At 48.8% G+C, this 15,453-nt stretch overlaps 1 protein-coding gene across 1 annotated transcript in view; it reads right to left on the minus strand.

Annotated features, from left to right (window-relative positions):
- Positions 1–13,760, minus strand: part of cibar1 (CBY1 interacting BAR domain containing 1) — a 78,636-nt gene extending 64,876 nt beyond the window's left edge. Inside the window, exons 1-3 of the mRNA XM_068030822.1 lie at positions 13,536–13,760; positions 8,761–8,995; positions 342–410 (exon numbers count right to left, since the gene is read on the minus strand). Of these exons, the coding sequence (XP_067886923.1) occupies positions 342–410; positions 8,761–8,995; positions 13,536–13,585 (354 nt within the window). The 5' untranslated portion in view covers positions 13,586–13,760. The remainder of the gene's footprint in view (positions 1–341; positions 411–8,760; positions 8,996–13,535) is intronic.
- Between the last annotated feature and the right edge of the window lie 1,693 nt (positions 13,761–15,453).

Below are 15,453 nucleotides of genomic sequence, written 5' to 3' on the forward strand. Positions count from 1 at the left end.
TTGATGTTTCCCTTACATTGGCATTCTTGCAAATTGTTCTGATGAGTGCAAGATGAAAAGCTTCGACAAAATGTCTCTATTTTCACCATTCAAATTCTAAATTGACAAGTTATTGTTCATACAAACAATTTCAAAGTAAGGGAATTTACTAATATTAAATACAGGCAACTAAACATGATTGTTTACAGAAAATGTAAATAGAACTTGTTATGCTTTACTGTAATTCTTTTGTATCTATTGGAAATAAATCATGTTATTATAACTTAAACATTTTTCATAAACATACTGTTAAAATTAACTCTGATAGTGTTTGTCACAATGGTCACTCTTTCTCGACTTACCTTTTTCAGCTTGGTAATGGAACCATATTTCTTCATAGGTTCTACAACTTTAGCTTCTAGCCTTTCAACCTACACAAGCAAATAGTAAAGTATAAATTGTTAAAAACGGTAAGTGAAATGACAGTTGTTCGAGGTAGCGGGCAATTTTGAAACAATTTCATAGATCAGTGACCAGGGAAGTAATTCACAGAATGTTGCTAATTTTTTTCAGGAAGGTAGTAATGAATTGTAAACAGCCATTCTTCTTCTTCTTCTTTGGCCTCCTTATCTCGAGAGACAATGGGTAAGCGCCTGGAGGTGGTCAGTGGTGTGTGGAGCAGCGCCTGGAGTGGCTATAAAGGCCAATTCTAGAGTGACAGGCTCTTCCACAGGTGCTGCAGAAAAATTTGTTTGTCGGGGCTGTTACACAGTTGGCTCTCCCCTTGCGCTTTCGTCTTTTTTCCTGCCAACTGCTAAATCTCTTCGACTCACCACACTTTAGCCCCACCTTTATGACTGCCCGCCAGCTCTGGCGAACGCTGGCAACTGACTCCCACGACTTGTGATTAATGTCACAGGACTTCATGTCGCATTTGCAGACTTCTTTGAAGCGGAGACATGGACGGCCGGTGGGTCGGATACCAGTGGCGAGCTCGCTGTACAATGTGTCTTTGGGGATCATGCCATCTTCCATGCGGCTCACATGACCAAGCCATCTCAAGCGCCACTGACTCAGTAGTGTGTATAAACTGGGGATGTTGGCCGCCTCGAGGACTTCTGTGTTGGAGATACGGTCCTGCCACCTGATGCCAAGTATTCTCCGGAGGCAGCGAAGATGGAATGAATTGAGACGTCGCTCTTGGCTGACATACGTTGTCCAGGCCTCGCTGCCATAGAGCAAGGTACTGAGGACACAGGCTTGATACACTCGGACTTTTGTGTTCCGTGTCAGTGCGCCATTTTCCCACACTCTCTTGGCCAGTCTGGACATAGCGGTGGAAGCCTTTCCCATGCGCTTGTTGATTTCTGCATCTAGAGACAGGTTACTGGTGATAGTTGAGCCTAGGTAGGTGAACTCTTGAACCACTTCCAGAGCGTGGTCGCCAATATTGATGGATGGAGCATTTCTGATGTCCTGCCCCATGATGTTCGTTTTCTTGAGGCTGATGGTTAGGCCAAATTCATTTGCAGGCAGCCGCAAACCCGTCGATGAGACTCTGCAGGCACTCTTCTGTGTGAGATGTTAAAGCAGCATCGTCAGCAAAAAGGAGTTCCCTGATGAGGACTTTCCGTACTTTGGACTTCGCTCTTAGACGGGCAAGGTTGAACAACCTGCCCCCTAATCTTGTGTGGAGGAAAATTCCTTCTTCAGAAGACTTGAACGCATGTGAAAGCAGCAGGGAGAAGAAAATCCCAAACAGTGTGGGTGCGAGAACACAGCCCTGTTTCATGCCACTCAGGATAGGAAAGGGGTCTGATGAGGTGCCGCCATGTTGAATTGTGCCTTTCATATTGTCATGGAATGAGGTGATGATACTTAGTAGCTTTGGTGGACATCCAATCTTTTCTAGTAGTTTGAAGAGACCACGTCTGCTGACGAGGTCAAAGGCTTTGGTGAGATCAATGAAAGCAATGTAGAGGGGCATCTGTTGTTCGCGGCATTTCTCCTGTATCTGACAAAGGGAGAACAGCATGTCAACGGTCGATCTCTCTGCACGAAAGCCACACTGTGCCTCAGGGTAGACGCGCTTGGCCAGCTTCTGGAGCCTGGTTAGAGCAACTCGAGCAAAGACTTTCCCCACTATGCTGAGCAGGGAGATTCCACGGTAGTTGTTGCAGTCACCGCAGTCACCTTTGTTTTTATAGAGGGTAATGATATTGGCATCGCGCGTGTCCTGAGGTACTGCTCCCTCCTCCCAGCACAGGCATAGCAGTTCAAGTAGTGCTGAGAGTATAGCAGGCTTGGCACTCTTGATTATTTCAGGGGTAATGCTGTCCTTCCCAGGGGCTTTTCCACTGGCTAGAGAATCAATGGCATCACTGAGTTCTGATTTGGTTGGCTGTATGTCCAGCTCATCCATGACTGGCAGAGGCTGGGCTGCATTGAGGGCAGTCTCAGTGACAACATTCTCCCTGGAGTACAGTTCTAGGTAGTGCTCAACCCAGCGGTCCATTTGTTTGCGTTGGTCAGTGATTATGTCCCCTGATTTAGATTTGAGGGGGGCGATCTTCTTGATGGTTGGCCCAAAAGCTCTCAGAATGCCATCATACATTCCTCTGATGTTTCCGGTGTCTGAGGCCAGCTGAATATGACTGCATAGGTGTTGCATTATTTTTTTTATTCTAAACCTTTAAAATCTTACTAGTTCAGGCACTGCACCTCCAATTATACAACAAAACAATCACTCATTATTTTCTGCTACACATCCTGGAGATTCGTTTGATTGAGTTAACCAGGCCCACAGGTCAACAAAGGAGAGCCTTTTCAAGACCATTAACCATTCCAAAATTCATATTGCTACCTCAGTAAAGGAAATGAAAATGCATTTAAAAAAAGTTTATGGTCGATGATTCATTTTCTTCATCCTAAGTACTTCTTTTGAACCTGCTTTAATATTTACCATTTTCCAGCCAACTTGTGAAGCTCATGTACTGTGATGAGGGAAGGATGTCTGCTTTATAACATTGATGTAATGTGATTGGTTTGTTTAATTACTAAATTAATAAATTAAATATAGATTTTTTTTTAAATTGGCATTTAAACTAACAACTCATTCACAGTGACAACATCATAAGTGGATGTGCACCCAGGGTCCCCTTCGCTTGGACATCCTACAGGGTTCACTGCACTATCAATGGATGAATTTAGAGTTCCAGGAGGCACGTTTACACATTACAAGTGTGCAGCTAATGGTAAATGCATATTTCCCTGCCATCAGTTGTACACTTAAGTACAAATGACCAGAGCTGGCAGCGCAGAGCCACTTTTTGTGGGCCTACCAGATATACAATGAGAACAATGACATCCATGTTTGCCTCCTAAACATATCAAACTGATACAGTACATCAGATGATACACTGAGATGCAAAGTGGATTTATGATACAAGCACACAGATACCTGGACACAGCTCAGAGTTCAAGTTCTGGCTCACCATGCACATCTGTCACCTCTCCATGAAACCTACATCTTATTCTAGAACAGGGGAATGCAATTCCAAGACAGTGAACTCACAGAAGTGCCATGAATCTTTTATGTTGACCTGAGAAGGCAGATGGGGCTTTGATTTAATGGCTCATCCAGAAGATGGAACCTCTGACAGTGCGGTACTCCCTCAGTATTGCACTGAAATGTTAGTCTGGATTTTGTCCTCAAGTCTCTGTAGTGGGATTTAAACTCACAACCTTCTGAATCAGAGGGGAGTGTGCTACTAACTGAGTCATAAATGGAGAAAGCAAATAGTAGGAGGACTACTGAAAAAGTAAATCTAAATAAGGAAAGCAAGGGAATGAAGATACAAGTTAAATACGAATCATGTGGTCAGTAGGGAAATGTTTCTACTAATGGGGGGAGGTCAAAACTAAGGGCCATAAATATAGCATACTCACAAATAAATCCAAAAGGAAATTCTGGAGAAACAACTTTACCCAAACAATCAAAAGAATGTGGAACTCACTACCACAAAGAGCAGCTGAAACAACTAGCATAGATGCATTTAAGGGGAAGCTCAATAAACATGTACTGGAGAAAGATTTAGATAAAGACAGGTGGAAGAAGGCTCATGGGGAGTAAGACTGTGCAGTACATTCTATGTTTATATTTTTAATCTGGGATCCTTAAATCATCTCTGGATATTAGCATGTAAATTATAAATATTTCCATTCTTGCCATTATTTTCTTCAAAGACCAAACATCTAGTTACTCAGCAACAAATCCTTTTAGAAGGCCCTTCAGGTTAGCTGAATCAGGGCAAGAAAAGGAACACTATCTACTTTTTGCACCTAGCTATTCTAGGTCTGGTATAGCATAGATATGCTGGTGGGCAACGTTCTCTCAATATTGGCCCAAAGTGCCTCAATCATTCCAACTTCAGATGTGTACTCGCCATTGTCCCATTTCCAATTCCCACTTTTGTAATCCTTTTGCCTAAGTGGGACTGCCAGTTGGTGCTGAATCACCTAACAGTTTGTTGCTTTGGAGCTACATCTGGAAAATTGGTTAAAAAATAGCTGACAGAAAAAAAGAGACTGTCATTCCATTATACTGGACTTCATGCAAATCCAAATCTCAGAAGTGAAGACAGTAGCCAGAATTTTTCATTGGGCGGGAGATCCCGCCCACTGGCTGAAAAGTTGGTGGCAAGCCCGCCTCCACCGGGCCTGGGGAGCCAGCCTGGGATTTTTCGCTCCTCAGGCCTCTAATTGGTCTTGAAGCAGGAAGCGCTGCCTAATGGCGCTGCTGGCCAATCAGCGGGCTGACAGCGCCTAGTCCCAGTAGTGGTGGCCACTGCTGAGACTACTTCTTCTTAGGCAGTCCCTCGGGAACGAGGATGACTTTCTTCCACTCCAGGGTTGTGGGTCCTTAGGTGACTGAACAGTACAATTCTGGAGCCGCACACTCTATCACAGGTGGGACTGGTGGTGTTTGGTGAGGGGATTGAATGGGATGCTCAAAATTCCGAATGATCCTTCCGCTGTTTACACTTGGTCACTGCCTGGGCACGTCGGCGTTGTTCGCACTGGCTGCACCTTCGCCGATGCTTGTTCGCCATTTTGGGCGGTCTTGGGCAAGAGATTCCCATGAATCAGTGGAGATGTCACATTTTTCCAGGGAGACTTTAAGGACATCCTCGTAGCATTTCCTCTGCCCTCCTGGTAGCCTCTTACCGTGACGGAGCTTAGAGTAGAAAGCTTGTTTTGGGAGTCTTGTGTCAGGCATGCTGACAATGTGACCCGCCCAGTGTAACTGACTAGCCATGACCAGTGTCTCAATACTGGGGATGTTGGCCTGAGAGAGGACACTGACATTGGAGCGCCTGTCCTGCCATTGAATTTACATGATATCTCTCCAGGGCTTTGAGATATCTGCTGTATAGTGTCCATGTTTCCAATGCGTACAGGAGGGCAGATAACACTGCAGCCTGTAGACCATGAGCTTGGTTCCAGGTTTGAGGTCTTTTTTGTCAAACAGTCTTTTTCTCAGACGACCAATGGCTGCGCTGGCACACTGGAGGCGATGCTGAGTTTCATCGTCGATGTCTGCCCTTGCTGAGAGGAGACTCCCAAGATATGAGCAGTGATCTACATTGTCCAGTGGTCCGCCATGGATCTTGATAGTCAGGGTGGGGGGGGGGGGGGTGGTGTAGGGTTGCGCTGCGGGAGCAGGCTGGTAGAGGACCTTTATCTTCCAGATGTTTAGCTTAAGAGTCATAGTCATAAGAGTTATACAGCACAGAAACAAGCCCTTCGGCCCATCGTGTCTGTGCCAGCCATCCAGCACCCAACTATTGTAACCCCATATTCCTGCACTTGGCGCGTAGCCATGTATGCTATGGCGTTTCAAGTGCTCATCTAAATACTTCTTAAATGTTGTGAGGGTTCCAGCCTCCACCACCTCTTCAGGCAGTGTGTTCCAGATTCCAACCACCCTCTGGGTGAAAAAATATTTCCTCAAAACCCCCCTAAACCTCCTGCCCCTTACCCTAAGTCTATGCCCCCTGGTTCTTGACCTCTTCGCTAAGGGAAAAAGTTTCTTCCTATCTAACCTATCAATGCCCCTCATAATCTTGTACACCTCAATCATGTCCCCCCCTCAGCCTTCTCTGCTCCAAGGAAAACAACCCTAGCCTTTTCGATCTCTCTTCATAGCTGAAATGCTCTAGCCCAGGCAACATCCTCGTGAATCTCCTTTGCACCCTCTCCAGTGCAATTACATCCTTCCTGTGAATGCATCGACAAGAGTTTGAAGCTCGGCCTGAGTGTGCGCGTATACACAAGCGTTGTCAGCATGCTGATAGCTCGATGACAGTGGTTGGAGTGGCCTTGGTTCTGGACTAGAGGCGATGTAGGTGAAATAGTTTCTCACTTGTCCTGGAGAATAGATCTACTCCCGCTGGGAACTTCAAGGAAATGAGGTGGATGGCTGCGGCAAGGAAGATGGAAAAGAGCATTGGTGCGATGACACAGCCTTGCTTGACCCCAGTTTGCACTCAGATTGGGTCAGTGGCAGATCCATTGGCAAGGATTAGAGCTTGCATGTCGTCATGCAGCAGGTGGAGGATGGTGACGAGTTTCTCCAGGCAGCCAAATTTGAGGAGGATGTTCCATAATCCCTCCCAGTTGATAGAGTCAAAGGCCTTTGTGAGGTCAAAGAAGGCCACGTATAAAGGTCGCTGCTGCTCTCTACGTTTTTCTTGGAGTTGTCTTTCTGTGAAGATCATGTCCACAGTGCCTCTTGATGGACAGAATCCACACTGTGATTCTGGTAGGAGCTCTTCAGCCATGGGGAGGAAGAGGTTGAGGAAGACACTTGCGATGACCTTCCCTGTGGCAGACAGCAGCGATACCCCTCTGTCGTTACCACAGTCGATCTTGTTGCCTTTTTTGAAGATGTATACAATTACGGCGTCTCGGAGATCCCCTGGCATACCCCCTCCTTCCAGATGAGGGAGATGAGACCATATATTTGTGTCAAGAGTGCCTCTCCGCCATATTTTAGAACTTTGGCGGGAATTCCGTCTACGCTGACGGCCTTATTGTTTTTTAGCTGTCGGGTGGCCTTTTCGATCTCATGTCGGCCTGGGGTTGTGCTGAGGTCGTGGTGGGTAGCATGCTGTGTAATGTGATCGAGGGCACTTGCATCAAGGACTGAGTTGCGTTTGAGGAGATCTTCAAAGTGCTCCTTCCAATGAGCGCTGACTACCTCTCTTTTCTACCATTCTTTTCTCTCAAAGGGGTAGGTCCTTGGGTACTTAGGCCGTAAATGGTCTTGACTGTGCTGAAGAATCCACGCATGTCGTGGCTGTCAGTGAGTTGCTGTACTTCCTGTGCTCTTTTAGCCCACCAACAGTTCCTTACGTCACGGGTTTTTTGTTGAAACTCGGCCTTCAATTGTCTGTATACTTGCTTTTCTTCCCTTGAATTTTGGTGATGCTTCTGGTTCAAGAATGCCTTGCGCCTGCGATTTAATAGCTACTGGATCGCCTGGTTGTTCTCATCAAACAAGTCTTGATGTTTCCTGGTCAAGAAACCAAGAGTATCTTCACAAGTGCTGACTATGGTAGCTTTGAGGGCAGACCAGGCATTGTGAACATTCCTGGTCGTTAAGCGTCGCCAGGTTGCTTGTAAGACGCTGCCTGAGTAGGTCTTTCATCAGAGAGTCCTTGATACCATCGACATTGATTTTCCTGTGGCAGTCCTCCTGCTGCCGCTGCTGTTTTTGGACTGGGTTTATGGAGATAGTAGCTCGGATTGGGCAATGGTCGGTCCAGCAGTCATTAGGCTCCTTTCATGACACGGTTGATGCGAACATCCTTGCAGTCGCTCGCGTGGACAATGATTATAGTCAAGCAAATGCCAATGATTGGAGCGAATGTGCTGCCATGAGTTCTTGTATTTGTCTCTATGACGAAGTAGGGTGTTCATTATGATCAGGCCATGTTCAAGGCATTTCGTCAGAAGAAGGACTCCATTGGTGTTAGCCCTTCCAACACCTTCCTTACCAATCACACCTTTCCAAAGATTTGTGACCCTCCCAACTCTGGCACTGAAGTTCCGAAGAGGATCAGCTTGTCTTCCTTGGGAACACGGGACAGCAAGTGATCAAGGCTAGAGTCGAATTCCTCTTTGGCCTCATCTGTTGCTTCTAGGGTTGGGACGTACGCGCTGACGTCTACTGCTGAGACTACACCCAGCCAATGCAAGCAAGATGAAGGATGGGCCTGGAAGACAGCTAGGTTTTTAGGGCCTCGCTGGGGACAATCGGCTGGGCTCCAGCGAGGCAAGGGGGGTGGGTTAGGGGACGTGGGGGAAGTGCATTGGGTGCAATTGGGGCTTCGTGGGTGGCCCTCCATGGGCACAGGGTGCCTGATCATGAGTGCCTCCCCCTCCCCAGCCCGCAAGGCCACCTGGTTATATCAAGCGGGGTCCTTCAGACTTTTGTCACCCAGCGCCGAGGGTAAAATACCTGCGACGGCAGCAGGAGGCCCTTAAGTGCCAGTTAATTGGCCACTTAGGGGCCTTGATTTGCCTGGGGCGGGCAAGCCGTTTCTCGCCGCTGCCGCACTACGTAAAATTGCAGCGGAGGTCAGGAACGGCACCCCCCCCCCCCCACCAGCCCACTCGTTTGCGGGATGTAAAATTCTGGTCAGTGTTGTAACATGATACACAGCTAAATGTAAAAATGTTAAAAATGCATTTAAATAAATATTTTCAGCTGCTCACCTCTGCATGTCGATAATCTTGAACTAAAGCAAAGTGATCGGCAAAGTTATTCAGACCATATTTTAAATTAGGAGTTTCTGTATCGGCGTAATCTCGGAGCTCTTTAACCAGGAGGTCAGACTTATCACGTAGTCTTGCAGTTTTTCGTGCACAGGCTGCAAGTAAGCTGCACATCTCACCAAAGTGTTTTTCCACATTTGTAACAGTGCTCTGAATATATTTGATTTGACCATCTCTGGAAAAAAAAATTGTAATTTTACTTTGAATTCAAAGAAAATTATTAAACATTTAGAGATTTAAATTGTCATAGAGGATCTCTTGTATAATCTATTATGTGGTGTAATAAGCACTTATGGGCTGGATTTTATGTTCTCTCCCGCAGCGAGTTTGAAGGTGGGAGAGCATTTAATCAGGCGGGATGATAGGCAGGGACCCCACCACCTTCCCGCTTCCACTCCAATTAAGTCCGTGGCAGGAAGGTCCATGGATGGCCTTCCAGCCCCGTTGCCAATTGAGGCTCGTAAGTGGGCAATTAATGCCCAATTAAGGGCCTCATCCTGCCGTCACCAGTATCAGCCCAGTTGCGGACAGGCCTGTCGCCACATAGGGAGCACGACATGCAAAGCCCTGCAAGTTGCCTGCCGCCTCCTGGGGGGGGGGGGGGGGGTGGGTGGGTGGGCGTGCTGTCCCTTGTTCAAAGGCACTTAGTGCCTGATCGAGTGACCCAGCGTCAAGAAGGGAGGGTTGGGAGTCCACTGAGAGCCACTGCCTGGCCCTTGCTGCTGATGCCCTCATTTGTGATCGCAACCCCGCGGAGCCACTCCTGCCATGACTCACCTATGGCCTGAGTCCCTCGACGATCCTAGACCTCAGGTGGGTGCATTACCTGCAGCTGCCACTGCCTCCGCTGTGGCGCTGCTCAGTAAAAGAGCTGCCAGCCTCTGATTAGCCAGCAGCTCTCAGCGGGCGGGACTTCTATCATAGGGGTTCATAATTCTAGGGACGACCCAATGCTGCCCAGTTATGTTCCTGATTGGCACATAATGTGGTGAGCCTTCCTGAAGAGACGATGTGGAACTCTCGCCAGCTCTTCAGCCAGTGGCTGAAACCCTTGTCGCCTCAATAAAATACCGCCCATGACGTCAACCTGTCAAACTGGCTTGACCTTATAGGGTCACTGCTCAACTGTGGAAATCCAGGTCATTGCAGTGTTAGAAATTAATGACCTGGTGGGGTGGGGTCGAGGACTTGGGGTTTGAAGAAAGCAAATCAGGAAGCCCCTTGTTCATTTTTTCCATCCTCTAGAACTCCATCCAAGGTTAGTTTAGCAGGGATCAAACTTTCAGTACCACATCATTTAGCATCAAGCCATCAGGGATGCCCAAAACATGTTGGCCTGAATTTCCACAAAGTTCACCCGAGCTCTTGTTCTAACTTTGGAAGAACAACCAGAGAAAATGGTGTAAATGGCTGATATTAGCCATTTCTCTAGGGATGCCACAATCTTCCACAAGAGTACCTACACAGAAATCCCAAGTTTTTCTTTCTTCTCTTGCACAATATTAGATGTGTTAACTGCATGACCTTAGGTCAGAATTGACTAAAACAATGGGTGGAATTTAACGTTGGGCGGGAGGCTCCGCCCACCGGCCGAAAAGTCAGTGGCAAGCCAGCCTCCCCCAGGCCTGGGGAGCCACACCAGGATTTTTCTGGGCGGGACTTCCACCTCAAGGCAAGAAGTCCTGCCGAATGGAGCTGCCGGCTAATCAGTGGAAAAGGAAGGACGGCTCCGAAAAGAAGGTATGTTTTTGGGGCCTCGCCAGGGACAATCAGCCGAGTCCAGACGAGGCAAAGGGGGTTGGTTGGGGGCAGGGGAGTTGGGGAAGTGTTGTACGTTGGGGGCAGTTGGGACTTTGGGGGCGGTCCTCCGTGGGTCACAGGGTGCCCGATCAGGAGGGCCCATCCCTATCCCCCGCCTGCAAGAAGACCACCAGGTATTACCGGGCAGTATTATTAGAATCACAGAGTTTTACAGCACAGAAACAGGCCCTTCGGCCCAAACCGCCCACCCACTGTGGATAAAATACCTGTGGCAGCGGCAGGAGGCCCTTAAGTGGCAGTTGATTGGCCTGGGGTGGGAGGGGCATTTCTCGCCGTTGCTGACCCGCAGAAAATTGCAGCGGGGATGGGAGGGGATGTCGGGAACGGACCCCCCCCCCCCCCACCTCCCACTCAATCTTTCTGCCCCCCTCCCCCCCCGCCACCAGCCCACTCGTTGTGGGGGGCGTAGAATTCCGGCCAATGTGTGAATAAACACAAATGGTCTTATTTGCTATTTGGGAGGGAGGAGGAAGGGGAAACAAAGTAGAAAAAGTAAAACGTGACCCTAGAAATATTACAACTCAAAGCTAAAGCTACACTACCCACTATTGAGGAATACCCACTCTTCATTGAACCAGGGTTGCTCTCCTGGCTTGATGGTAATGGTAGAGTGGGGGATATGCTGGGCTATGAGGTTACAAATTGTGGTTGAGTACAATTCTGCTGCTGATGGCCCACAGCGCCTCGTGGATGCCCAGGTTTGAGTTGCTAGATCTGTTCGAAATCTATCCCATTTAGTACGGTGATAGTGCCACACAACACGATGGGCAGTATCCTCAATGTGAAGGCGGGACTTAGTCTCCACAAAGACTGTGCAGTGGTCACTCCTATCAACACTGTCAGAGACAGATGCATCTGTGGCAGGCAGATTGGTGAGGACAAGTTCAAGTATGTTTTTCCCTCACCACCTGCCGCAGACCCAATCTAGCAGCTATATCCTTTGGGGCTCAGCCAGCTCGGTCAGTAGTGGTGCTACTGAGCCACTCTTGGTGATGGACAGTGAAGTCTCCCACCCAGAGTACATTCTGCGCCCTTGCCACGAGGAGGCGGATTTTCAAATGCTGGTGGAGTCAAGACCCAGTGCAGGCGTAATTTAAAAATCGCAGTCCCAGAAGCTCGGCCCGGGTTTAGTGTGGCCCTCTGAGGTGGGGTCGGAGGTGGTGAGGCACGGAGTATCGCAACAGGTGACGTTGACGGAGGGTCCGTTGCCAAGCAATCTTGGACAGGAGAGGCCGACAACAGCCTTCCAGCACAGGGACCAATGGAGGCCCTTAAATGGCCCATTAATGGCCAATTGAGGGCCTCTTCCCGCCGCCAATGGGATCTCACCAATACGAGAGCCTTGCAACACGAGGCGCCCTCCCTGCAGCCTTGGGGGAGGGGTCCCTCCTGCATGGGCAATTTGTGGCCCAAGGATGACCCCCACCAGGTACCACTTTACTCCCTGGGATCCCCCTCCCCCCGGACTGCACGACCACCACCCAGCCCCCTTCGCCAGGGCCTTCTGAACAGGCAAAGACAACCCTTCCTCACTTAACTGGGGGGTCCAGGATTCCAGTGCTGGGCCTGGGTCTGAGGCCTCTGCAGTACCAGCAGTGGCCACCGCTCCCGGTGGCGCCAACCAATACAGCTGAGCTGCCAGCCCGCTTATTGGCTGGCAGCTCATGGAGGTGGGATCCCTGACTTTAAAGGGCCGAGGTTTCTGGCTCCTAAAAATTTGAAGTTAAAAAGACCAGAGCATCATTCCGGGGGCGGGGTAAAAAGGCTGAGGCGGACTTTCTGCTGCCTTTTTTAATTCTTTAATGGGATGTGGGCGGCGCTGGCAAGTCCAGCATTTGTTGCCCATCCCCAATTGCCTTTGAACTGAGTGGCTTGCTCAGCCATTTAAGAGTCACATATAGGCCAGACCAGTCAAGGATGGCAGATTTCCTTCCTTCCCTAAAGGACATCAGTGAACCAGATGGGTTTTTACAACAATCGATGATAGTTTCATGGCACCATTAAGGAGACTAGCTTTCAATTCCAGATTTTTTATTAATGAATTGGAATTTTATTAATTGAATTTAAATTCTACCAGCTGCCATGTTGGGATTTGTACTTGTAGCCCCAGGACAATCGCCTGGCCCTCTGAATTACCAATCCTGCAACATTACCACTATGCCACCATCTCCATTCTTTTGCCCAGCGCCGGGAGCCCAGGTCCAGCAAAAAATCCAGCCCCTCGTCTCTGGATCCCAATGCCTCCGGGCCAGTCTCAATGTTCAAAGTGCTGGTGTGGGGAGGGAACGGGGAACCCACTTGCCTCCAATTAACAGCCCAATAAATTCCTTTAGGAGCTTAACGGGCCGGGGGTTGTCGGCCTTGCAATTCGTAATGGAGATTTTAGCGAACCTGAAAAGTCTGGTGGACAGCTGTTGGGTTCGCTGTGGGGCGAAGTTTTTTTTTTCCTGTTTCAAATTATCGGGTCCTCCAGTATCTTGCGCCAGAACATGCATACTACTTCAGATTTGGCCGTTCCCACCCCCGCTCCATCCCTTTATGCTGATGGCCCTCTGAGGAGCTGAGTGCTCTCTACAGCAAAGCAATGTAGACAGCAAAGCAATGTAGACCTCAAAGCGGATGCTGCTCGCCTATGCTCCTGCCACAAGATAGGTTCCTGCCTCCTGGAGGCGCTCAGCGCCACTAATTTGGGCGTCGTGCTCACCTCCTGCCCAATTCGGGCATTAAAATGTAGAAACAACGTCGCCTGAGCGACGCAGTGAAGGGGGCGGGACTCGGAATTCAGCCGAGCGTCGGACTTCCCACTCCGCTTTGAAAATCTGGCCCTAGGCCTTTAATGGAGCCTCGCACTTTCCTGCAGATGGAGACCGGACCGATCTGCCACGCGGCCTTACCTGGCTCGCGTGTCGAGCTCATGGGACTGAAACATGGCGGTTTCTCCCATAGCCTTGATTTTTGATCAGGTGCGATGGCAAAAGCGGCCCGTCCCTTGGCTGATCAGTCGGAGCCGATAAGAGCCTGCGCCATGGATCGCCCCCTCAGCCAGTGCTGAGTCGCCTCGTTACCATAGTAGCCGCCTCGCGCATCCCAGCCCCCGCCCGTCGCCCAGGGCGCGCGCCCGCCTCGCGCTCCCCAGCACCACCGCCCCCCAACCTCGCTGCCCGGTTCCCCTGCCTGAAGCGCGCGCCCGTGAGAGGAGTTGGAGGGTGGATTGCAGCAAACACTCAAATAAAAGCAAAATACTGCAGATGCTGGAAATCCACAACAAAAAGTGCTGGAAATACTCAGCAGGTCTGGCAGCATCTGTGGAGAGAGAAGCAGAGTTAACGTTTCAGGTCTGTGACCTTTCATCAGAACTGTCAAAGGTTAGAAAATAATTAGGTTTTAAGCAAGTGAATGGGAGGGGGATGGGGGAGAGAATAGGACAGAGGGAGATTAAGTAACAAAGCTGTCCTGAGACAAATCAAAGTGGGTGTTAATGCTTGTGGAGAAACACATTGGTCCAGAGTGTGTTAATAGCAGAATAATGAGCAGCTCTGACTACATGAAAAGCAGGCACATGGTTAAAAAAAATAAAATATTAAAAAAGGCCTGTCATGCTCTGAAGTTATTCAACTCAATGTTCAGTCTGCAAGGCTGTCAAAAGATCAGGTGCTGCTCCTCGAGCTTGCGTTGATGTTCACTGGAGCAGGCCAAAGACACAAATGTTGGCATGAGAGCAGGGGGGCAGTGTTGAAATGGCAAGCAACCGGAAGCTCGTGGTCATGCTTTCAGACTGAGCAGAGGTATTCAGCAAAGCGGTCACCCAATCTGCGTTTCGTCTCCCCAATGTCGAAGAGACCACATTGTGAGCAGCGAGTACAGTATACTAATCCACAGATCCACACTCAGTGCCATGCATTGCCACATGTACAGACTGGACTTCTCTCTCTAGAAGCACCGCCTCAGCTTATGTGAAAGCTGTTCTACTCCGCAGTTTCATTTCATCCTTCGTCTTATCTGACACATTTAACAAAAATCTTTTCTTCTTCCTTTCAGGTGTTGAACGCAAGCTCCAGCAGCTGATGGGGACTAATGCCCCTCCAGATCCTTCTTCCCCTTCACTTCCCTCTGACCCCATCCCTTCTGATCTGACCCCTTGCCATGTCTTCACTATACCCTCTGACCTTCCCCTCTCTGATGCTGAATGACTTGTACTCAGCAAAGGACTCCGTTTTATCCCTTTCCACCCCCACCTGAATGAATTTCGTGTTCGGCATGACGTTGAGCTCTTCTTCCATCACCTTTGCCTCCATGCTCACTTCTTTGACCAGGAATCCTCCCCCGACCAGCAGACCCATTCACCCACCATTTGCCATTTATTGCTAAAGGAATAGAATATAAAAGTAGGGAAGTGTTGCTGCAACTGTACAAGGCATTAGTGAGACCGCACCTGGGAGTATTGCATACAGTTTTGGTCCCCTTACTTGAGGAGGGATGTAGTTGCATTGAAGGTAGTTCAGAAGAGGTTCACTAGATTGATTCCAGGGATGAGGGGTTTATCTTTTGAAGAGAGATTGAGCAGTTTAGGCCTTTACTCTCCAGAGTTTAGAAGAATGAGAGGAGATCGAATTGAGGTGTATAAGATGATTAAGCGGATTGACAAAGTAGACGTAGAGAGGATGTTTCCTCTTGTGGGGCAATCTAGAATGAGAGGTCATAGTTTTAGGATAAGGGGTAGCAGATTTAAAACAGAGATGAGGAGAAATGACTTCTCTCAAAGGGTCCTGAGTCTGTGGAATTCACTACCCCAGAGTGCGGTGGATGCCGGGA

The sequence above is a fragment of the Heterodontus francisci genome, chromosome 5 (assembly GCF_036365525.1).
Source record: "Heterodontus francisci isolate sHetFra1 chromosome 5, sHetFra1.hap1, whole genome shotgun sequence".
Lineage (NCBI taxonomy): Eukaryota > Metazoa > Chordata > Chondrichthyes > Heterodontiformes > Heterodontidae > Heterodontus > Heterodontus francisci.